The sequence below is a fragment of the Electrophorus electricus genome, chromosome 3 (genome assembly GCF_041902795.1).
Source record: "Electrophorus electricus isolate QZ-2024a chromosome 3, ASM4190279v1, whole genome shotgun sequence".
In the NCBI taxonomy this organism is placed as follows: Eukaryota; Metazoa; Chordata; class Actinopteri; order Gymnotiformes; family Gymnotidae; genus Electrophorus; species Electrophorus electricus.
In genome coordinates this window covers 33,339,491-33,354,883 of record NC_137499.1, presented here as the reverse complement: position 1 = coordinate 33,354,883, position 15,393 = coordinate 33,339,491, and the positions used below count along the sequence as shown (strand labels likewise).

At 43.0% G+C, this 15,393-nt stretch overlaps 1 protein-coding gene across 3 annotated transcripts in view; it reads left to right on the top strand.

The window, feature by feature from the left end:
• Positions 1–15,393, top strand: part of cacnb1 (calcium channel, voltage-dependent, beta 1 subunit) — a 34,959-nt gene that overhangs the window by 17,161 nt on the left and 2,405 nt on the right. For 2 of the 3 annotated variants that reach the window (XM_081711210.1, XM_081711212.1), the window contains 12 exons: positions 3,759–3,878; positions 4,352–4,474; positions 4,848–4,984; positions 5,152–5,219; positions 5,817–5,956; positions 8,461–8,541; positions 8,803–8,861; positions 9,028–9,137; positions 10,340–10,491; positions 10,696–10,791; positions 10,942–11,127; positions 14,202–14,777. In XM_081711210.1, the coding sequence (XP_081567336.1) occupies positions 3,759–3,878; positions 4,352–4,474; positions 4,848–4,984; positions 5,152–5,219; positions 5,817–5,956; positions 8,461–8,541; positions 8,803–8,861; positions 9,028–9,137; positions 10,340–10,491; positions 10,696–10,791; positions 10,942–11,127; positions 14,202–14,675 (1,746 nt within the window). In that variant the 3' untranslated portion in view covers positions 14,676–14,777. Of the gene's footprint in view, positions 1–3,758; positions 3,879–4,351; positions 4,475–4,847; positions 4,985–5,151; positions 5,220–5,816; positions 5,957–6,512; positions 6,542–8,460; positions 8,542–8,802; positions 8,862–9,027; positions 9,138–10,339; positions 10,492–10,695; positions 10,792–10,941; positions 11,128–14,201; positions 14,778–15,393 lie in introns of all 3 variants that reach the window. The other variant, XM_081711211.1, reaches the window with a different exon arrangement.

Below are 15,393 nucleotides of genomic sequence, written 5' to 3'. Positions count from 1 at the left end.
AATATATTTAGATGAGTTTGAAAGGTCCGGTCTCAGTGTAGATGAGGAACAACAAAAGCCTTCTACAGGTGTTGCTGCAGGAGTCATCCTAATTTAACAGTTCAGTAAGTGCTGTGTTTGCCCCCCATTTCACACCTAGGTCCAAGGCGAAACTGCAACTGCAGCAAATAATTACAGCTAACAGCAAACAAGAAAGTAGGTTCAGACAAGAAGCCGTGAATTTAACAGAATCTAAGGCAAAGGTAAGTAAACTCAGAGCTACCTTAAACAACCAGAGGATGATCCAAAAGAAGAAACTAAAGTTCAAGTTTGGTTTATTTTTCACGTACATAGTCATACATGGTTTTTGTGACTGCTCTGTCCAAACTGAGGAAAGATACAGGGGTGTATAAAGAAATATATATATATACAAAAGATATATAACAATGTATGTACAATATATGTATAATATGTATCTATACATAATGTACAATGTATATATGAATATATGTGTATGTAGACAATGTACAATTCCAGTTTACAATTTACAGTCATGATGTTGATGACATGATGACATTGTGGTGGTCCCCACAGTTTATCAGTTGCTCTGATTCAGGGCCCAAATGGCCTGTGGGAAGAATCTCCTCTTCAGTCTCTCTGTATTGGTCTTCAGGGAGAGAAAGCACTTCCCTGCCTCAACAGAGAGAAGAGCCTATTGTTGGGATGGGTGTGGTCCTTCACAATAATTCTGGCCTTGGTCTGGCACCGTTTGTAATAGATGGTCTGCAGGTCAGGAAGTTCCGTATGAGTGATGCGCTCTGTTGAACGCACCACCCTTTGGAGTGCATGTCTGTCTTGCTTGGTGCTGTTCCCAAACCAGACTGTGATGTTCCCCGTGAGGATGCTCTCGATAGTGCAGGTGTAGAAGTTTTGCAGTACTTTGGAGGGCAGTCTGAAGTCTCTTAGCCATCTGGTGGCAAAGACGCTAACGAGCCTTCTTTTCAGTGAGTTGGTGTGGCGGGACCAGGACAGGTCCTGCGAGATGTGAACTCCAAGGTACCTGAAACTGTTTACTCTCTAAACCGTGGTTCCATTGATCCTTACAGGTTGGTAGTGCCACTCCTGCTTCTCGCTGCAGTCCACAATCAGCTCCTTTGTCTTGCTGACGTTTAGGAGGAGATTATTTCCCTGGCACCAGTTTTCCAGGTGTTTAATCTCCTCCAGGTAGGCCCTCTCATCGTTGTCTGAGATCAGGCCCATGACTACGGTATCGTCAGCAAACTTGACAATGATGGTGGAGCTGGAAGTGGCCACGCAGTCGTAGGTGTACAGTGAGTAGAGCAGGGGGCTTAGGACACAACCCTGAGGAGCTCCAGTGCTGATAGTGAGGGTGGATGAGATACAGTTGCCCACCCGTACTGATTGTGGTCTGTCTGCATGCACACCTTACTGGCTCGTTCTTGTACGGATTTGCTGAGATCTCTACACGTGTGCATGTCAACAAAGGGGCTCAGTCAGCCAGTCACTCTGGAGAAAAGGTGGCTTACAGTGTGACCATGCATCTCTATGTATCAGGGTCATGTCTGAAGTTACAAGTTTGGATGATTTTCCACTTTGTAGACAGCTAGTACCTCATGTTGATTTAGGAGATAAATCAATGTCAGCCATATAGTTTTCTATTTTTTTTTCCTCCATTAGAAATTCTTTTTGCAGTACAATTTTTTTTTCTTGATTGGTTTTGTTGATATAGGTAAAAGCAATTAGTCTAAAAGCAATTAGCAATTAGACCACACCTTTAATAAATCATTGTTTTGCATGGACTGACTGGAGCAGTATAGAGGGGGAGAACTCTGGATATCAGAATAGACAAGCAGGACAAAGTGGAGATTAGCAAGGCTTTGGGAAGAGTGGCAACAATCTTTCCAGCCTCCAGGTTGATAAATGAATGAACATTAAATGAACAGTGCAGGTGCTGGTGGTTTGTAGGCAGACAACTGTGAATGCGGATAATCTGATATGCCATAGGGAGTGTCCCAGCACGTGACAAGATTTCTTCTGTGTTTGGCAATCTCATGTAAATACATAGGTTTGCATTGGTTTTTTGAGATTCCTTCAACCTTGAGCTGATCTAAATTTAAAGTTTAACTGCAAGCACTGAGAAAGAATGCTGGTCACTAAAGTGTTCATGTTTGATGATAATCCCTGTAAAATGACTTGTAAGGTAATGCTACCTCTGTCTCTCTTTAGAAAAAATGAAAGCTTCACGAGCTGGTTTGTGTAAAGACCTAACTTTACTAATGATCTGGTGATTTAGAGACAAAATTTGCTAATTTAGAGACAAATGGTATGTAAAAATGTTGCAACTTTCAATAGGACTGTATGTGTGTGTGTGTGTGTGTGTGTGTGTGTGTGTGTGTGTGTGTGTGTGTGTGTGTGTGTGTGTGTGTGCACGTGCATGCATGTCTTTACTGAATACCTGTTAGTTTTGTTTGTTATGAATAATTTAACATGATTCCATATGGCATATGTCATCATGGCAAATTCTCACCTCTATTTAAAGCTTAACACACACACACACACACACTCACTGATTATCTCAAACCTACTCCCTTATGTTTTCTCTCTCACACACATTCACACTGAGTCATTCATTGCAGCTGTCCTCATGCCTGTCGACACCTCCCACGGTTAAGAGTGCGTCTGACACCTGAAAAACAGCGAGCAGAGAGGGAAAAAAGAAGAACCAGGGAGACGAAGGGTGTGGGTGGCTTACATAAAGACACACTGGCACTCTGTAGCCTGCTCCAGCCAGCTCCGGGTACACTGTGTATGTTTAAGAATGGGAGAATGGGGAGTGCAGAATGTATTTAAAAAAAAGTGTGTAAGCCATGCTTAAGCAATGAAGATTTGGTTTGGGGTTTTTTTTTTTTATATCATTTTCAGTATACTGGGATGTGAAAGGTAGTTGGGAGCGGCTAATCCTGGCCTCCTCCGGTGGAAGCACACACAGCATCTACTGGAGTAGAAAGATTTCAGCAGATGGATTGAATTGTCCGACTGCACTCATGTTACTTCTGCAGATCGTTTCTGCAGCAGTGAGCACCATGCCCTAGGCTGCCTGCTGCATTAGTATCATGCAGGTGCAGAACAAACAGTGCAGTGAGCTCCAACCCTACCTGTAGCCCATGAAACCACATGCGTCACACTGTTGCAAAATTTGAATCTAAGCATAATATAGTTATGACACTTGTAATGTGGGTTTGCATGCACAAACAAAAATATGATGCTGAGTATAAAGGAACAATACTGTATATGCTGACATGAAAGATTATGATCTGCTGCTGTTTTCTTTTCTTGCTGTCCTTTTTATTTTCTCATTGTGCAAAAAGACAAATGTAAAGAGTCAAAGAGGCTATAGAGTTCTTCCAACTTGTTTCACTCTCCAAAACTTTTCTTGTTCCATGCCTTCTTTCTCTTCACCATGCTGCCTAGAGATATTTAGCTATAGGCATTTTTTGATAAAACACATTTGTTTGTGTGTGTGTGTGTGTGTGTGTGTGTGTGTGTGTGTGTGTGTGTGTCTGTGTGTACACGTGGGAGAAAGCGACAAACAGAAAGACTGAGATGCTATGATTATTAATCAGCTTCAGCATATAGAGTACACTTTAAAGTATTGTGGCCAAAGGCTGAACTGAATGTGTACATGTTCAGAAGTTCAAACATCCAAATCTCTCCTCTCCTCTCTCTCCTCTCTCTCCTATCCCTCTGCTCCCACTCAGGGCTCAGCAGACTCCTACACCAGTCGCCCCTCAGATTCTGACGTGTCTCTGGAGGAGGACCCTGAGGCCCTGAGGAAAGAGGCCGACAGACAGGCGCTGGCCACGCTCGAAAAAGCCAAGGTCTTTCTTTTTCTGTCTCTCTCTCTTTCCTCCTCCTCTCATTCTTTCTTCTGCCTCTGCATTTCTGTGCTCTCCATTCTCTATCTCTCTCTCCATCAACCAGTACTAAAGCCCCCACCTCCCATTCACAATCACCGCATTCTAAAACTTCCCCTCTAACTGATCCATGACCACTGATTAGACAAAAAAGCTCTCAGACATTGCATTGCTGAGGTTTTACATTTACACTCAGTGGCCTCAGTAAAAGCAATTTGGTTTTTATTGAAAATGAACACTTTCCTCAGTCAAAAAATGAGGCCAATTAAATCTCAATAGTGTGGCAGATCCAGGCAATTCTCTCACATGGAAATGAAACTACCCCTCCTTACTTTTCAGATCTTTATTCTTGTTGATTGCATGTTACATTATTCACTTTGTAAAATATTCCTCAGTGTTCAGAGCTTCTCCTGGCGTGTCTGCCCCCCTGTTCACAGACAAAGCCAGTCGCATTTGCAGTGAGGACTAATGTTGGTTATAACCCTGGACCCAGTGATGATGTTCCGGTGCAGGGCATGGCCATCTCATTTGAAGCCAAAGACTTTCTGCATATCAAAGAGGTCAGTTAGCCCTCTCATCTGGGTAAAATTTAATCCTGTTTGCTTTCTTTTCTTAATATTATTATAATGATTATAATTATAATGAATTGCTTTTACAGGAGTCTTTTCAAAATCAGTGTGTACTTCTCTTGCTTTCTTGGATGCTATCTTTTCTAATGCAATTAGACTAATTCTAATGTGACTAGCTGAGTTTCTGCTTTTGTTCATTTGTGGCCACTTTACACCATGCTCTTTATATTTACCAAGACACAGATAAATACTGTATAAAACACACTGAAAGCACAGTATAAAAAATATCACACTGTGTGTGCATGCATGTTTGTATGTGTTTGTATGGGTGTGTGTGTGGGGGTGGGTGTGTTCCCACAAACAGAAATATAATAATGACTGGTGGATAGGGCGTCTGGTGAAGGAGGGGTGTGAGGTGGGATTCATCCCCAGTCCAGTGAAGCTGGAAAGTACTCGTCAGATACAGGAGCAGAGAAGTAGACAGAACCGCCTCAGCTCCAGGTAATGGCCAATCACCACACCCATCCTTATCCACCACATTATCACCACATTTTCAGTATTAACACCCTCCATTGAACAGTCATTTACTACAGTAGCCATCAGTCAGTCCAGTCATCCATTTGTTAAGCACAAGCCTGTATCTTCGGTGCTTCTTTCTTCTGTTTCAGTAAGTCTGGTGGAAGCTCCAGTCTGGACGTGGCCTCAGGGAGCCGTAGACCCACCCCCCCTGGGACAGGTATGCCGCACGCTTCAGCCTGCCATGCTTCTATGGAGATATGATATGGACCCTTCTTCCCCAGCAATCACACACACAGTTCCACCATACAATCAGGCTGCCAAATCACACAACCTCCTGAATGCCACCCCGGGGAGTCCAAGCCTTTCTGACCACTCCACCTTCCCTTTCCTATTGTCCTTTTCTATTTCTTGCAATCATTCCTCTTTCTGTATTAATTTTTTCCAATTTATCTTTTCCTCTTGTACTTCTCTCTAACATCATTTTTATATCTGTCTCCGTTAGCTTGTTTTGATTTCATTTTGAATGCTGGTATATCATATCTGTCATAGATTTGTCATTGTTTTTGTAAGGCTGACATTGTCTCTCTCGGTTGGACTCTTGCTTCATTTTTACTCTGCTTTTGTTCTCCATCTCAGTTCTTCTTGCTCATGTTTTCTGCGTTAGAGACTGCACATAGTGGACATCACGTTGCTCTTTCTGTCCCTCCCCCACTTCTTGCCTTCCTTCCCTGCTCTGTTCTTTCTATACCTCATCACCAAATCCCCCTCCCACCCGGCCCCTGCCACCTCCTCACTGGTCCGGCCCCCCATATAGCTGATATGTCCTCAGCGGTTTATGATGATTCGGTGGATTTGGAAGCTGAAGAGCCTGTTGACACCCGTGACCGCAAGGGCGTGGCCGGCAGTGTCACCTCCCCTCAGGGCAGCATACACCGTCTGCCCTTCTTTAAGAAGGTAACCATAGTGCCTTCATCCCAGAGTGCACCTGGAAATCTACCCCTGTCTCCGACTAATGCCCAAAGTCTCTAATCAAGCTCTAATCAAGTGCTTTTCCCGTGTATGCGGCATGTATTCCTTGGGAGAGTCAGAGTGTTTTGATGATGCACCAACTTATCAGATGTCCAGTTTCTTATCCTTTTAAGACGTCCTTAATGTCATGTGGCTTTGTGTTCCTACAGTACTTTTCCCTCTGGGTTTTGCACATGCTAGTATGACAAGAGATGCAGTTTCTGAGCAACTGCTCAAGCATTAACTCATGTGTATGCTGAGAGGACACTGACTGACTTACAGCAGTCTGCTGACCCACAGTCATCAGTGACTAGCCTCTATTCATAGCCCTACTTCCTTTCTTCTGTGCTAAATTTGATTGGTTAATTCAGTGCCTCCCAGCTTACTGAATGAATTAACAGCCTGTGAACAACCTCATATGCTTTGTGCTTTTGTTTGTTTGTTTGTTTGTTTGTATTTGCTCTCTCTCTCTCTCCGTGCGGGTTTGTGTGTGGAATGCTAGGCGGGCCAGCCAAACAGAAACAGAAGTCGGTGAGTCGGTGACTTTACATTCCAACCTCCCCCTTGTGCCTTTGTCTTCTTCTTTTTGTCTTTTTTTGGCTCGTGTTATTAGCTGTAAACCAGAACTTAGTGCTGTTCACAATATCCAACATAGCTCAGGCTTGTCATTGTGGTGAGGAAGACTGTCAGCAGTTTTCTTTAACCATGGTACCCCACATTTTTTCAGCCCCCTTTCCATACACACACACACACACAAACGCTTACACACATATACACCTACAAAGAGTCAATCGGTTAACCTCCAGTTTAATGTGACTCATAAGTCATAACTGGGAATGACAGACGTGGCAGCTTGCTGTCTCGCTGCTGTGTTCCAGTGGTTGAGATAGGCTTACCAAGTGCACCCACTCACACGCTTAGACTGGACCATATTTTCCTCCATTTCCAGCATTTCTGTCATCAAGTTTTTAGTCTGTCCTTGTTAGTTTTTATTGCGAGTAAACATAAAAGGATCAAATTACCTGCAGTTACTAGATCAAAGTAGCTCTGAAATCTACAGTCAGCTTAAAAATGGATTGCAACTAAAATGCATATTGGCATCAATGTTATCAAAGTTCCATACAATTTTAGTCATTTCTAATTCACTACTGGACCATTCCGTGTGGATTTACAATATGTTACAATTTTCTTACCCACAGTATTCATATGAATGTGTTTTGTAACCTCTATTTAAAAGTGTCATATTCCTACATTATAGTGTGTTATGTATGTCTCTGCCACTTGCAATACCACACTTATGAGTAGTTATAATGGACTTTTAGCACAACCCATTATGCATGGCATTCAATATAGTATTATAAAACATTATAATGAATTTAGTATATCTTATTGATAGTATATAATTTAGGATTAAAATGAAGTTCTCCCACTATGATTACAAACATAAAGGTATCAAACAGGATAGCAATCTAAGTTGAAAGCTAGATGTAGTGTAGGCACATGATAGTTTATGTAACGCGGGGAAAGAGTGCAGTGAAAGCTATTGAGCATAAGAGCTGAGGAGAACTGGCTGTTCTCCTTGCTGCATGCTAGCCAAACTCTCCAGATGAATGAGCTCAGAAGAGCCTCTTCACATCGGAGACACCGCTACTCCAGTATGCACATGCACACACACACGTACACACATGCGCACACTCACACACACACTCACGCATGCATGGACGTACACACACACATACACACACAAAAAAACCCAAAAACACACACACACACACATATGCATGCCTCATGAAGAGACCAGCTCATCGTGACAGACTTGATGGTATTAATAGTGCGTGATGCATCGAATGTGCGTCCCGCGCACACTGGTGCGAGCCCCTCTGGCCTGTGCCCACGCACGCATGCACACATGCACGCACCTGTTCAGTGTCATTACACTGTGGGCATGTGGCAGGGATGCTCACAATGCAGTGTGTAATCCGAGATGATAATATAGAGGACTGTTTCCGGTGCTGGTCAGCTGGGACCTACGTCAGCTGCTGTGTGGTGGAGGCATGTTTGTGTGTGGGGTTAACTGAGCTGTCCCTTGGCAGTATCACTGTGCCTCAGCTCAGTCCAGCTCAGTAGCACGTTACTGGCACGAAGGTGGAAACATACTTTAGAGCCAAATCAATGACAAGATAAATGAAAGCACAAAAGAAGTTACTTTTAGATCTCTCTCACTCCTGCATTAGAGAGCTCTCTGGATAGTCTGTGTTTTATGTGTTATCTTGCTGTTTCTATGAATTAAATTGTAGATAACCAACTTGCCATGACATGTGCTGCAACTGCATTGTTTGTGTGAGTATAGTGTATACTGTTTAACACTGTGTGTGTGTGTGTGTGTGTGTGTGTGTGTGTGTGTGTGTGTGTGTGTGTGTGTGTGTGTCTTCATGCGTTCAATACCTCAGATGGAACATATTCCTCCCTATGACGTGGTGCCTTCAATGAGGCCCATCATCCTAGTGGGCCCGTCACTCAAAGGCTATGAGGTACTACACTATAAACTGAGGTGTAAACTGAACACCACTCAAGATCATTCAGGACCTTTCAGGACCTTTTAAGCCTCTTAGATGGCAGCTACAGTGCTTGGCTTCATGGCCAGAGTAGCCATAGTGCCCATTGGATATGAAAGCAGTGATCCTGCTAGTTAAATAAAGGCAAGAGATAAAACTGCCCAGAGGAACTGCTGACAGCAGGTAAATCCCAGTAAATGTGTGTGTGTGTGTGTGTGTGTGTGTGTTACTGTTCAGGTGACTGATATGATGCAGAAAGCCCTCTTTGACTTCTTGAAACACAAGTTTGAGGGCAGGTAAGTGTCAAAGTTTTAGAATCCTATAAATATGGTGTAGATGATATCACTCCTGATGATGATAAAATTCTGTGTGTGTGTGTGTGTGTGTGTGTATGTGCATACGTGCGTGCGTGCGTGCCTGCATGCGTGTGTGTGGTGTTGATTGCATATTGTAATATTCCAGAATATCCATCACTCGGGTGACAGCAGACATCTCACTTGCCAAACGTTCGGTCCTAAACAACCCCAGTAAACACACCATCATCGAACGCTCCAGCACCAGATCCAGTTTGGGTATGATAGTCACACAACGGAATAATTAACCATAGAAACATGCCAGACAACACTCTTGGTGCTTTGTGGCAAGTGGAGATGTGAATATGAAGTGTAGAGCTGTTTTCATCTCAAGGCCTTTGAAAGTTTCTCCACTGTCTCGTGGTTGCTCTGTGGGCATACTGTCAGTGTTTCCTGAACATTTTCTGAAACATCTTCCCCCCGTGAGCTACCCTGCCTGATCGTCCTTTTTTTCTTTCTTTTTCATCCTGTCTTTCTGGGTCTTTCCATCTGCTTTTCTGCCACGCCCTCTTTCCCCCTTTATCCTGTCTGTCACTTCAGATGTACTGGGTACGTATGCCCCCATCTCCTTCTCTCCTCAGAGCTGAGCATCCATCCATCCATCCCCACCCCTAACTTTAGATCCTCACACACTTTATTAGAGGCTCTTACAGACCCAAACCCTCCCCATTATTCACTACTCAGATATGTAGCTCAACTCACCAAATCTTATTCAGTGGCTTGGCTCTTTGTGTTTATTGAATCTGCAATAAACTTTTGAACTTAGCAGCATTTCAGTTTGCAGGGAAACACTGCACTTCTTTTCAAAGGCATTTTTTCAGACTATTTAAAATATTTTCTTCCTGGCATTTGCTGTAAACATAAAAATAAATATGTTTTCACAATGCGCACAAACACAGAACCACAGTGACCTACATGAATTGGTATGCTTTATAACATTGGTTATTTCAAATATTCACACCAATGTACAAACGTGTAGAGTCTCTCTCTCTTTCTCTATCACTTTCTGTCCCCTCCACAAACAGAAATGTCTGTCTTGAAACTCATTTAAACTACAGTTGGCACTCCCTGGAGTGGACTGCTGGCCTGCTGGCCTGCTGGTTTGTGACTCAGGTGGCTTAGAGTGGGAGGAGAACAGGAGTTGGAGCCTCTGCTCTCACCAACACAATAACCTCCCAACTCATGATACTGACAAACTTCAGAATGTGCTGTTAATTCAGCTTTTGTCTTTCTCATTAAAAAAACAGCAGCGTGCTTGTGTCTGTGATGAACACCACTCACTGACACTCATTCTCCTAATGAGAGACAGTTTTCATTTTATTAACATACATTTATAGTAAAACAGATAACAGTCTATTGGTTGTTTTTTGGTTTTATCTCTGTGTTTGTGTGTGTTTTTAATTTTGTTCTCTCTCCATTAGCTGAAGTACAGAGTGAGATAGAGAGAATCTTCGAGTTGGCTCGGACCCTGCAGCTGGTGGCTCTGGATGCCGACACCATTAACCACCCAGCTCAGCTTGCCAAGACGTCCCTGGCACCTATCATAGTTTACATTAAGATCGCCTCTCCAAAGGTACCCACAATACACACACTACCACTTCACTCAGTTACACACAAACGCAAACAACAAATGACATGCAGTTTCTTATGCCATGCATTTTTTTCAGATGGGTACTCTTTCAAGTTCAGGTACTCTTTGTACTCTTTCTGTTTATCTTCCTTATTCTCTTTCTCTCTCTTTCTTTATTTCTCTCTCTATCTCTTTCCTTTCTCTAAGGTGTTGCAAAGACTGATCAAGTCCAGAGGTAAATCTCAGGCCAAACACCTCAATGTGCAAATGGTGGCAGCAGACAAATTAGCACAGTGTCCCCCTGTGAGTATGTGTGTGCATGGGTGTGTGCGTGCGCACACGTGCATGTCTGTGTACATATGCATCTGTTGTTAAAATATGTAGAAATAAATCTGCTCCATATTTTGATGCTACCTCTCGGAACATCCTCCCTTCTGTCCTGCCACTGCTCAGGAGCTGTTCGACATCATCCTGGATGAGAACCAGCTGGAGGATGCGTGTGAGCACCTGGCCGACTACCTGGAAGCGTACTGGAAGGCCACGCACCCGGCCAGCTGCAATCCCCCCAACCCGCTGCTCAATCGCACTATGGCAACGGCGGCACTGGCCGCCTCGCCTGAGCCCGTCTCCAACCTGCAGGTACAGGTGCTCACCTCACTCCGTCGCAACCTGGACTTGCTGGATGGCTCCGGCCTCCAGCAGGAGGGTCAGGAGCAGGAGCACGTCTTCTAAAAGGGGGAGCGAGGCACAGCATGGTGGAGGGTGGAGTCCAAGAGCCACCCTCTTCCTTGATGTAATGAAGAAGAGTACATGATGAAGAAAAGTTCAGATGGCTCCTCACCTGAAGTCTAGTTATTTATTTATCTGTGCAACTTATTTATTTGTGTCTTCTCTCTTCTGGTACTGATTTCCTTCTCTATGTATGTACATGGACACATGCACAACAACAGACATAATCACAACGAGTATGTTTCCCACCTTGTACCTAAGAGTGCCCCCCTTCCCCCAACACACACCCACCTTTTATTCCCCAGCTGTCTGACCCTCCCCCAGCTCAGACTGTGCTGCCTGCACTCTCCACCCGCCTTTTGTCTCCTGGGAAACATGGGCTAGATCCCAGCCCCCTTTCCAAGTTGCCATGGTACCAGCGCTCCTGCAAAACACATTCACCTCCTTACCTTATTAATAACATGCTTTCATTCAGACATGGTGTGAGTGTGGATGCTAGTGTTGTTTACCCAAGTTAATTTGCTGTGTGTGTATGTTTTGACTGCAGCTTGAACAAAGAAAGGTGGACATCTGCCCATTCACCACTTTAACAGTTGTCAAGGAGACAAGAGTGCTATCGTCATAGCAGCAAGATATAAATGAATCATTTGGTGTAGTGAATTATACATGATCGTATATACAAATAAGAGTCTCCAACACACAGGCATAATTATCATTCATTCAAACATCCAAGAATGTATACAAAAAGGTTTTTAGAACAACACCAAAGAACAGTTTGGTGAGAGACCAGGCAGCTATATGGACTGTAGACTATAGGTCCTTACTCTACTTGTCTAAAAATTGTGTAGGCAGAATTTTAAAAAAATTAATTGGTATAGCTACAAAAAGTGAAATTGTCTCTTGAACAATGTATACATTTAACTTTACACGGTGGGTCCTCGCCATGGCCACTAGAGGGCACTAACTGACAGGTGTGCTTTTGTTGCTGCAAATTTTTTTTTACGTTAAACTTGACCGCTTTAAAGGTTCAACAAATAAGATTTAAAACTGGTTAAATAAAAAATGTGAAAATCATGTCTAGTGGGCATTCATGTCGGACCTCAAGAAATGTGAATACTATATACAGTGGACAGTCATGAAGGGCCTCATGGATAAACACAGACCATGCACTAAACTAATTAAAGATAAAAATTTATGTGAAAAAGTGTGCTCTGAAAAGATATGTCTCAAAGCTGAATCCACCGCAGTTGTGATCAAAGTTAAGCACTTCAAGCAGAGTTTATTAATTTCTAGGGATAATTTGTTTATGTTTGGCCTCATTCTTGTATGTGCAGTGGGCTGGCCAGATGTCACTGAACTCACAGCACCTTTAACTGTTGTTTCTTTTATTTCTCAGGCCCACACACGGACCGCCAGATAAAATATTTGTTTGAGCATATTTGCGTTTTTTCTTTCTTTTTAACCTTTTTACGTCATTGCAAACAGATTCACTAAGAAACACTGCCCCTATTCTATGCAAATAAGCTCAGGAATACATTAAAACATATTATGGTTGTTTAAGGCAGGTGAAAGGGCTTATATGTGGGATATGTGAGGGGACGTGTGCTTGGAACATGCCCTATGTAAGGTTTTCTGAAACTAACTTTTACACAAACTCTGAAAATTGTGCATACATAAACATTTTGGATGGAAATTCTATAAGGTTTTATACATGAGGCCCCTGAAAGGTACTTAGTAACATGAATGCTATGTAGGCTGGGAAACTGCCTTTACTTCCCAATATAGTCACGTTGGCGATGACTAGAATGACGTCCCACCACATAAGTATCATCACGCCTTGTGGCCAACCTGAAAACTATAGGCTAATCAGCCTGCACCTCAGCAGCACTCTTGTGTAACACACAAGAGACTCAGGTTCAGTTCCTCAGATAAAATGTTAGTGAAACTTGGTACTGTTTACTGGACCTTTGATCTTATATGGAGTTTGAACTATAGGAGCATGTTTACTGAACTTTCATTTATTTGAGGTATAATGTTAATCTTTTTGCAGTAAAATGTTTATGAACCATACACCACATGCTGGAAACATCTTGCCTTTTGTTATTGAAATAACATTCAGTAGTGTCTTTTAGCTGTTCATTGTCTGCCATATTCACAGTCACTGCAACAGTCATTTCCTCATCCATACATAACACTGAAGGAGTATAGAATCATTTGGATACAAACTTCATTTCATGAATATTACAAGATCTTTATAAGTCATGTGCTGCTTTTGCACTGCTATTAACCATTATGTATCACCACAGTCCTCTGCATTTAAATTAGTATCACAAAAGGCTTTGCCATCCTGTCTCATGTCCCAAATGTGTCAAAATATGTCAGATATGGTGGTGATTTGATTACATATGGTAAAGGCACATGGTCTAAGGGACGTTCATGCAGGCACAAACAAGCCGGAATCCCCGTTGATTAATCCCTGCTGATTAATTACCTTTGATTAATCCCTGGTGATTCATTCCCTTTGATTAATCCTTGCTGATGAATCCCTGCTGATTCATCATACTCACAGTCCCATAAATGCATGGTGATATTATGGAATTTGATTCATTCTTATTTCATCTATAATGGCCTTATTCCAACTCTGCGGTCTGCTATAAAATGTTGGGTAAGGCTGTAAGTTTCTTTTAAATAGGGAACTGAGGACATGGTTATAGTGTCATATGTTTTAGGACAGTAGTTATATGTATCTGTAATCTATATCTTAAGTAAATGGATTATACTGTCACAGTATTTTCTGTATTAGATGGGTCCAAAAGGGCGAAGAAACAGCATGATGAGAAATGCAACATATATAACATATTATAACGTTTGTGCCTTAATCTTGAATGCTAACTCTGGCACTAACATGCTTCCTGCTCTGCTCTGTTTGTGTTTCTGCATGCTGAATGGCTGGGCTTGTGATGTGGGGCTCTGGCTTGGCACAGGGCCCATTTCTGGTGCACAGTGAGCAGAAGAGGGAAGGGCCTGGCACAGAGCGTGCCAGCCTCCAGGACTACCAGACTGACCTGGGCAGCAAACAGCCACTGCGCTCCTCTCGCGGCCAGCTGCATGCAGGGGGGCGGGGCTTATCACGCCAAGACACATTCGATTCAGAAACGCAGGGCAGCCGCGACTCTGCCTATACCGATGACATGGAGACTGATCCATACGAGGAACCTGACTCCTGTCGCAGTCGCCTAAATCCCGGCCACCATGCCCCTCGACAGGCATCCTGGGAGGATGAGGGGGCAGAGCCTGACCAAGAGAACCTCAACATAGTGCTACCTTCGACCAATCAGCATCAGCGGGGGCGGGGCAAACTGAGAGAGCGCTACTGTCAAGATGTGGAAGCAGGCGAAAGCACGGTGGGGCGCAACCAAAATCCAGAGGAGTGGAGCAGAGACGTGTACATCCGTTAGACAGACCTGGAAAGAACAGGAAAATGAGGGGAGGAAGAGAGGGACAAAGGGGTTTGAAGTGTCTAAAGTTGTATTTGTTTACAACCCAGAGAAACAGTACAGGTAAATGCTGTATAGCTTTCACTCATCATGCATTCAATTAACCTTATTTAAAAAAAAAAAAAGGGGGGGGGGGGTCAAAGATGGGCTTGATTCAGTTTTGAACTTCGTTCTGTTTTACTTTGTGTAGTACTGCATGAAGCCTTACCAGTATAAGCATAGTTACTGTTCCCAATAAGAATTAAATAAGAGTCAGAATATATAGCCACAAATTTTGTGTGTGTGTGTGTGTGTGTGTGTGTGTGTGTGTGTGTGTGTGTGTGTGTGTGTGTGTGTGTGTGTTATGTCCTCTGTAGTATTAATCAGTCTGTCTGGTACTGGAGAGTAAGACTTTAGCCCCTATTTGGACTTCCCTGGCCTTGATTGCTTCCATTTTTATATTTTTAGTCTAAATTCAGTACAAATTCAATGTGTAATCAAGAGTTATTTCAATCTAAATTCAAGGTTCTCACCATATGGCGTACCATGCAAAAACAGCAGATTGAACTAGCGCACTACAGTATCATTTCCTGCTTACCACCTCTACATATGCACCCGTCAAATGTTATTTTTTAACTATCACAGAAAGTGCTTCACTTCCTATATGAGTTCTCCTTCTAAAAGGGGAACACTGATGCCA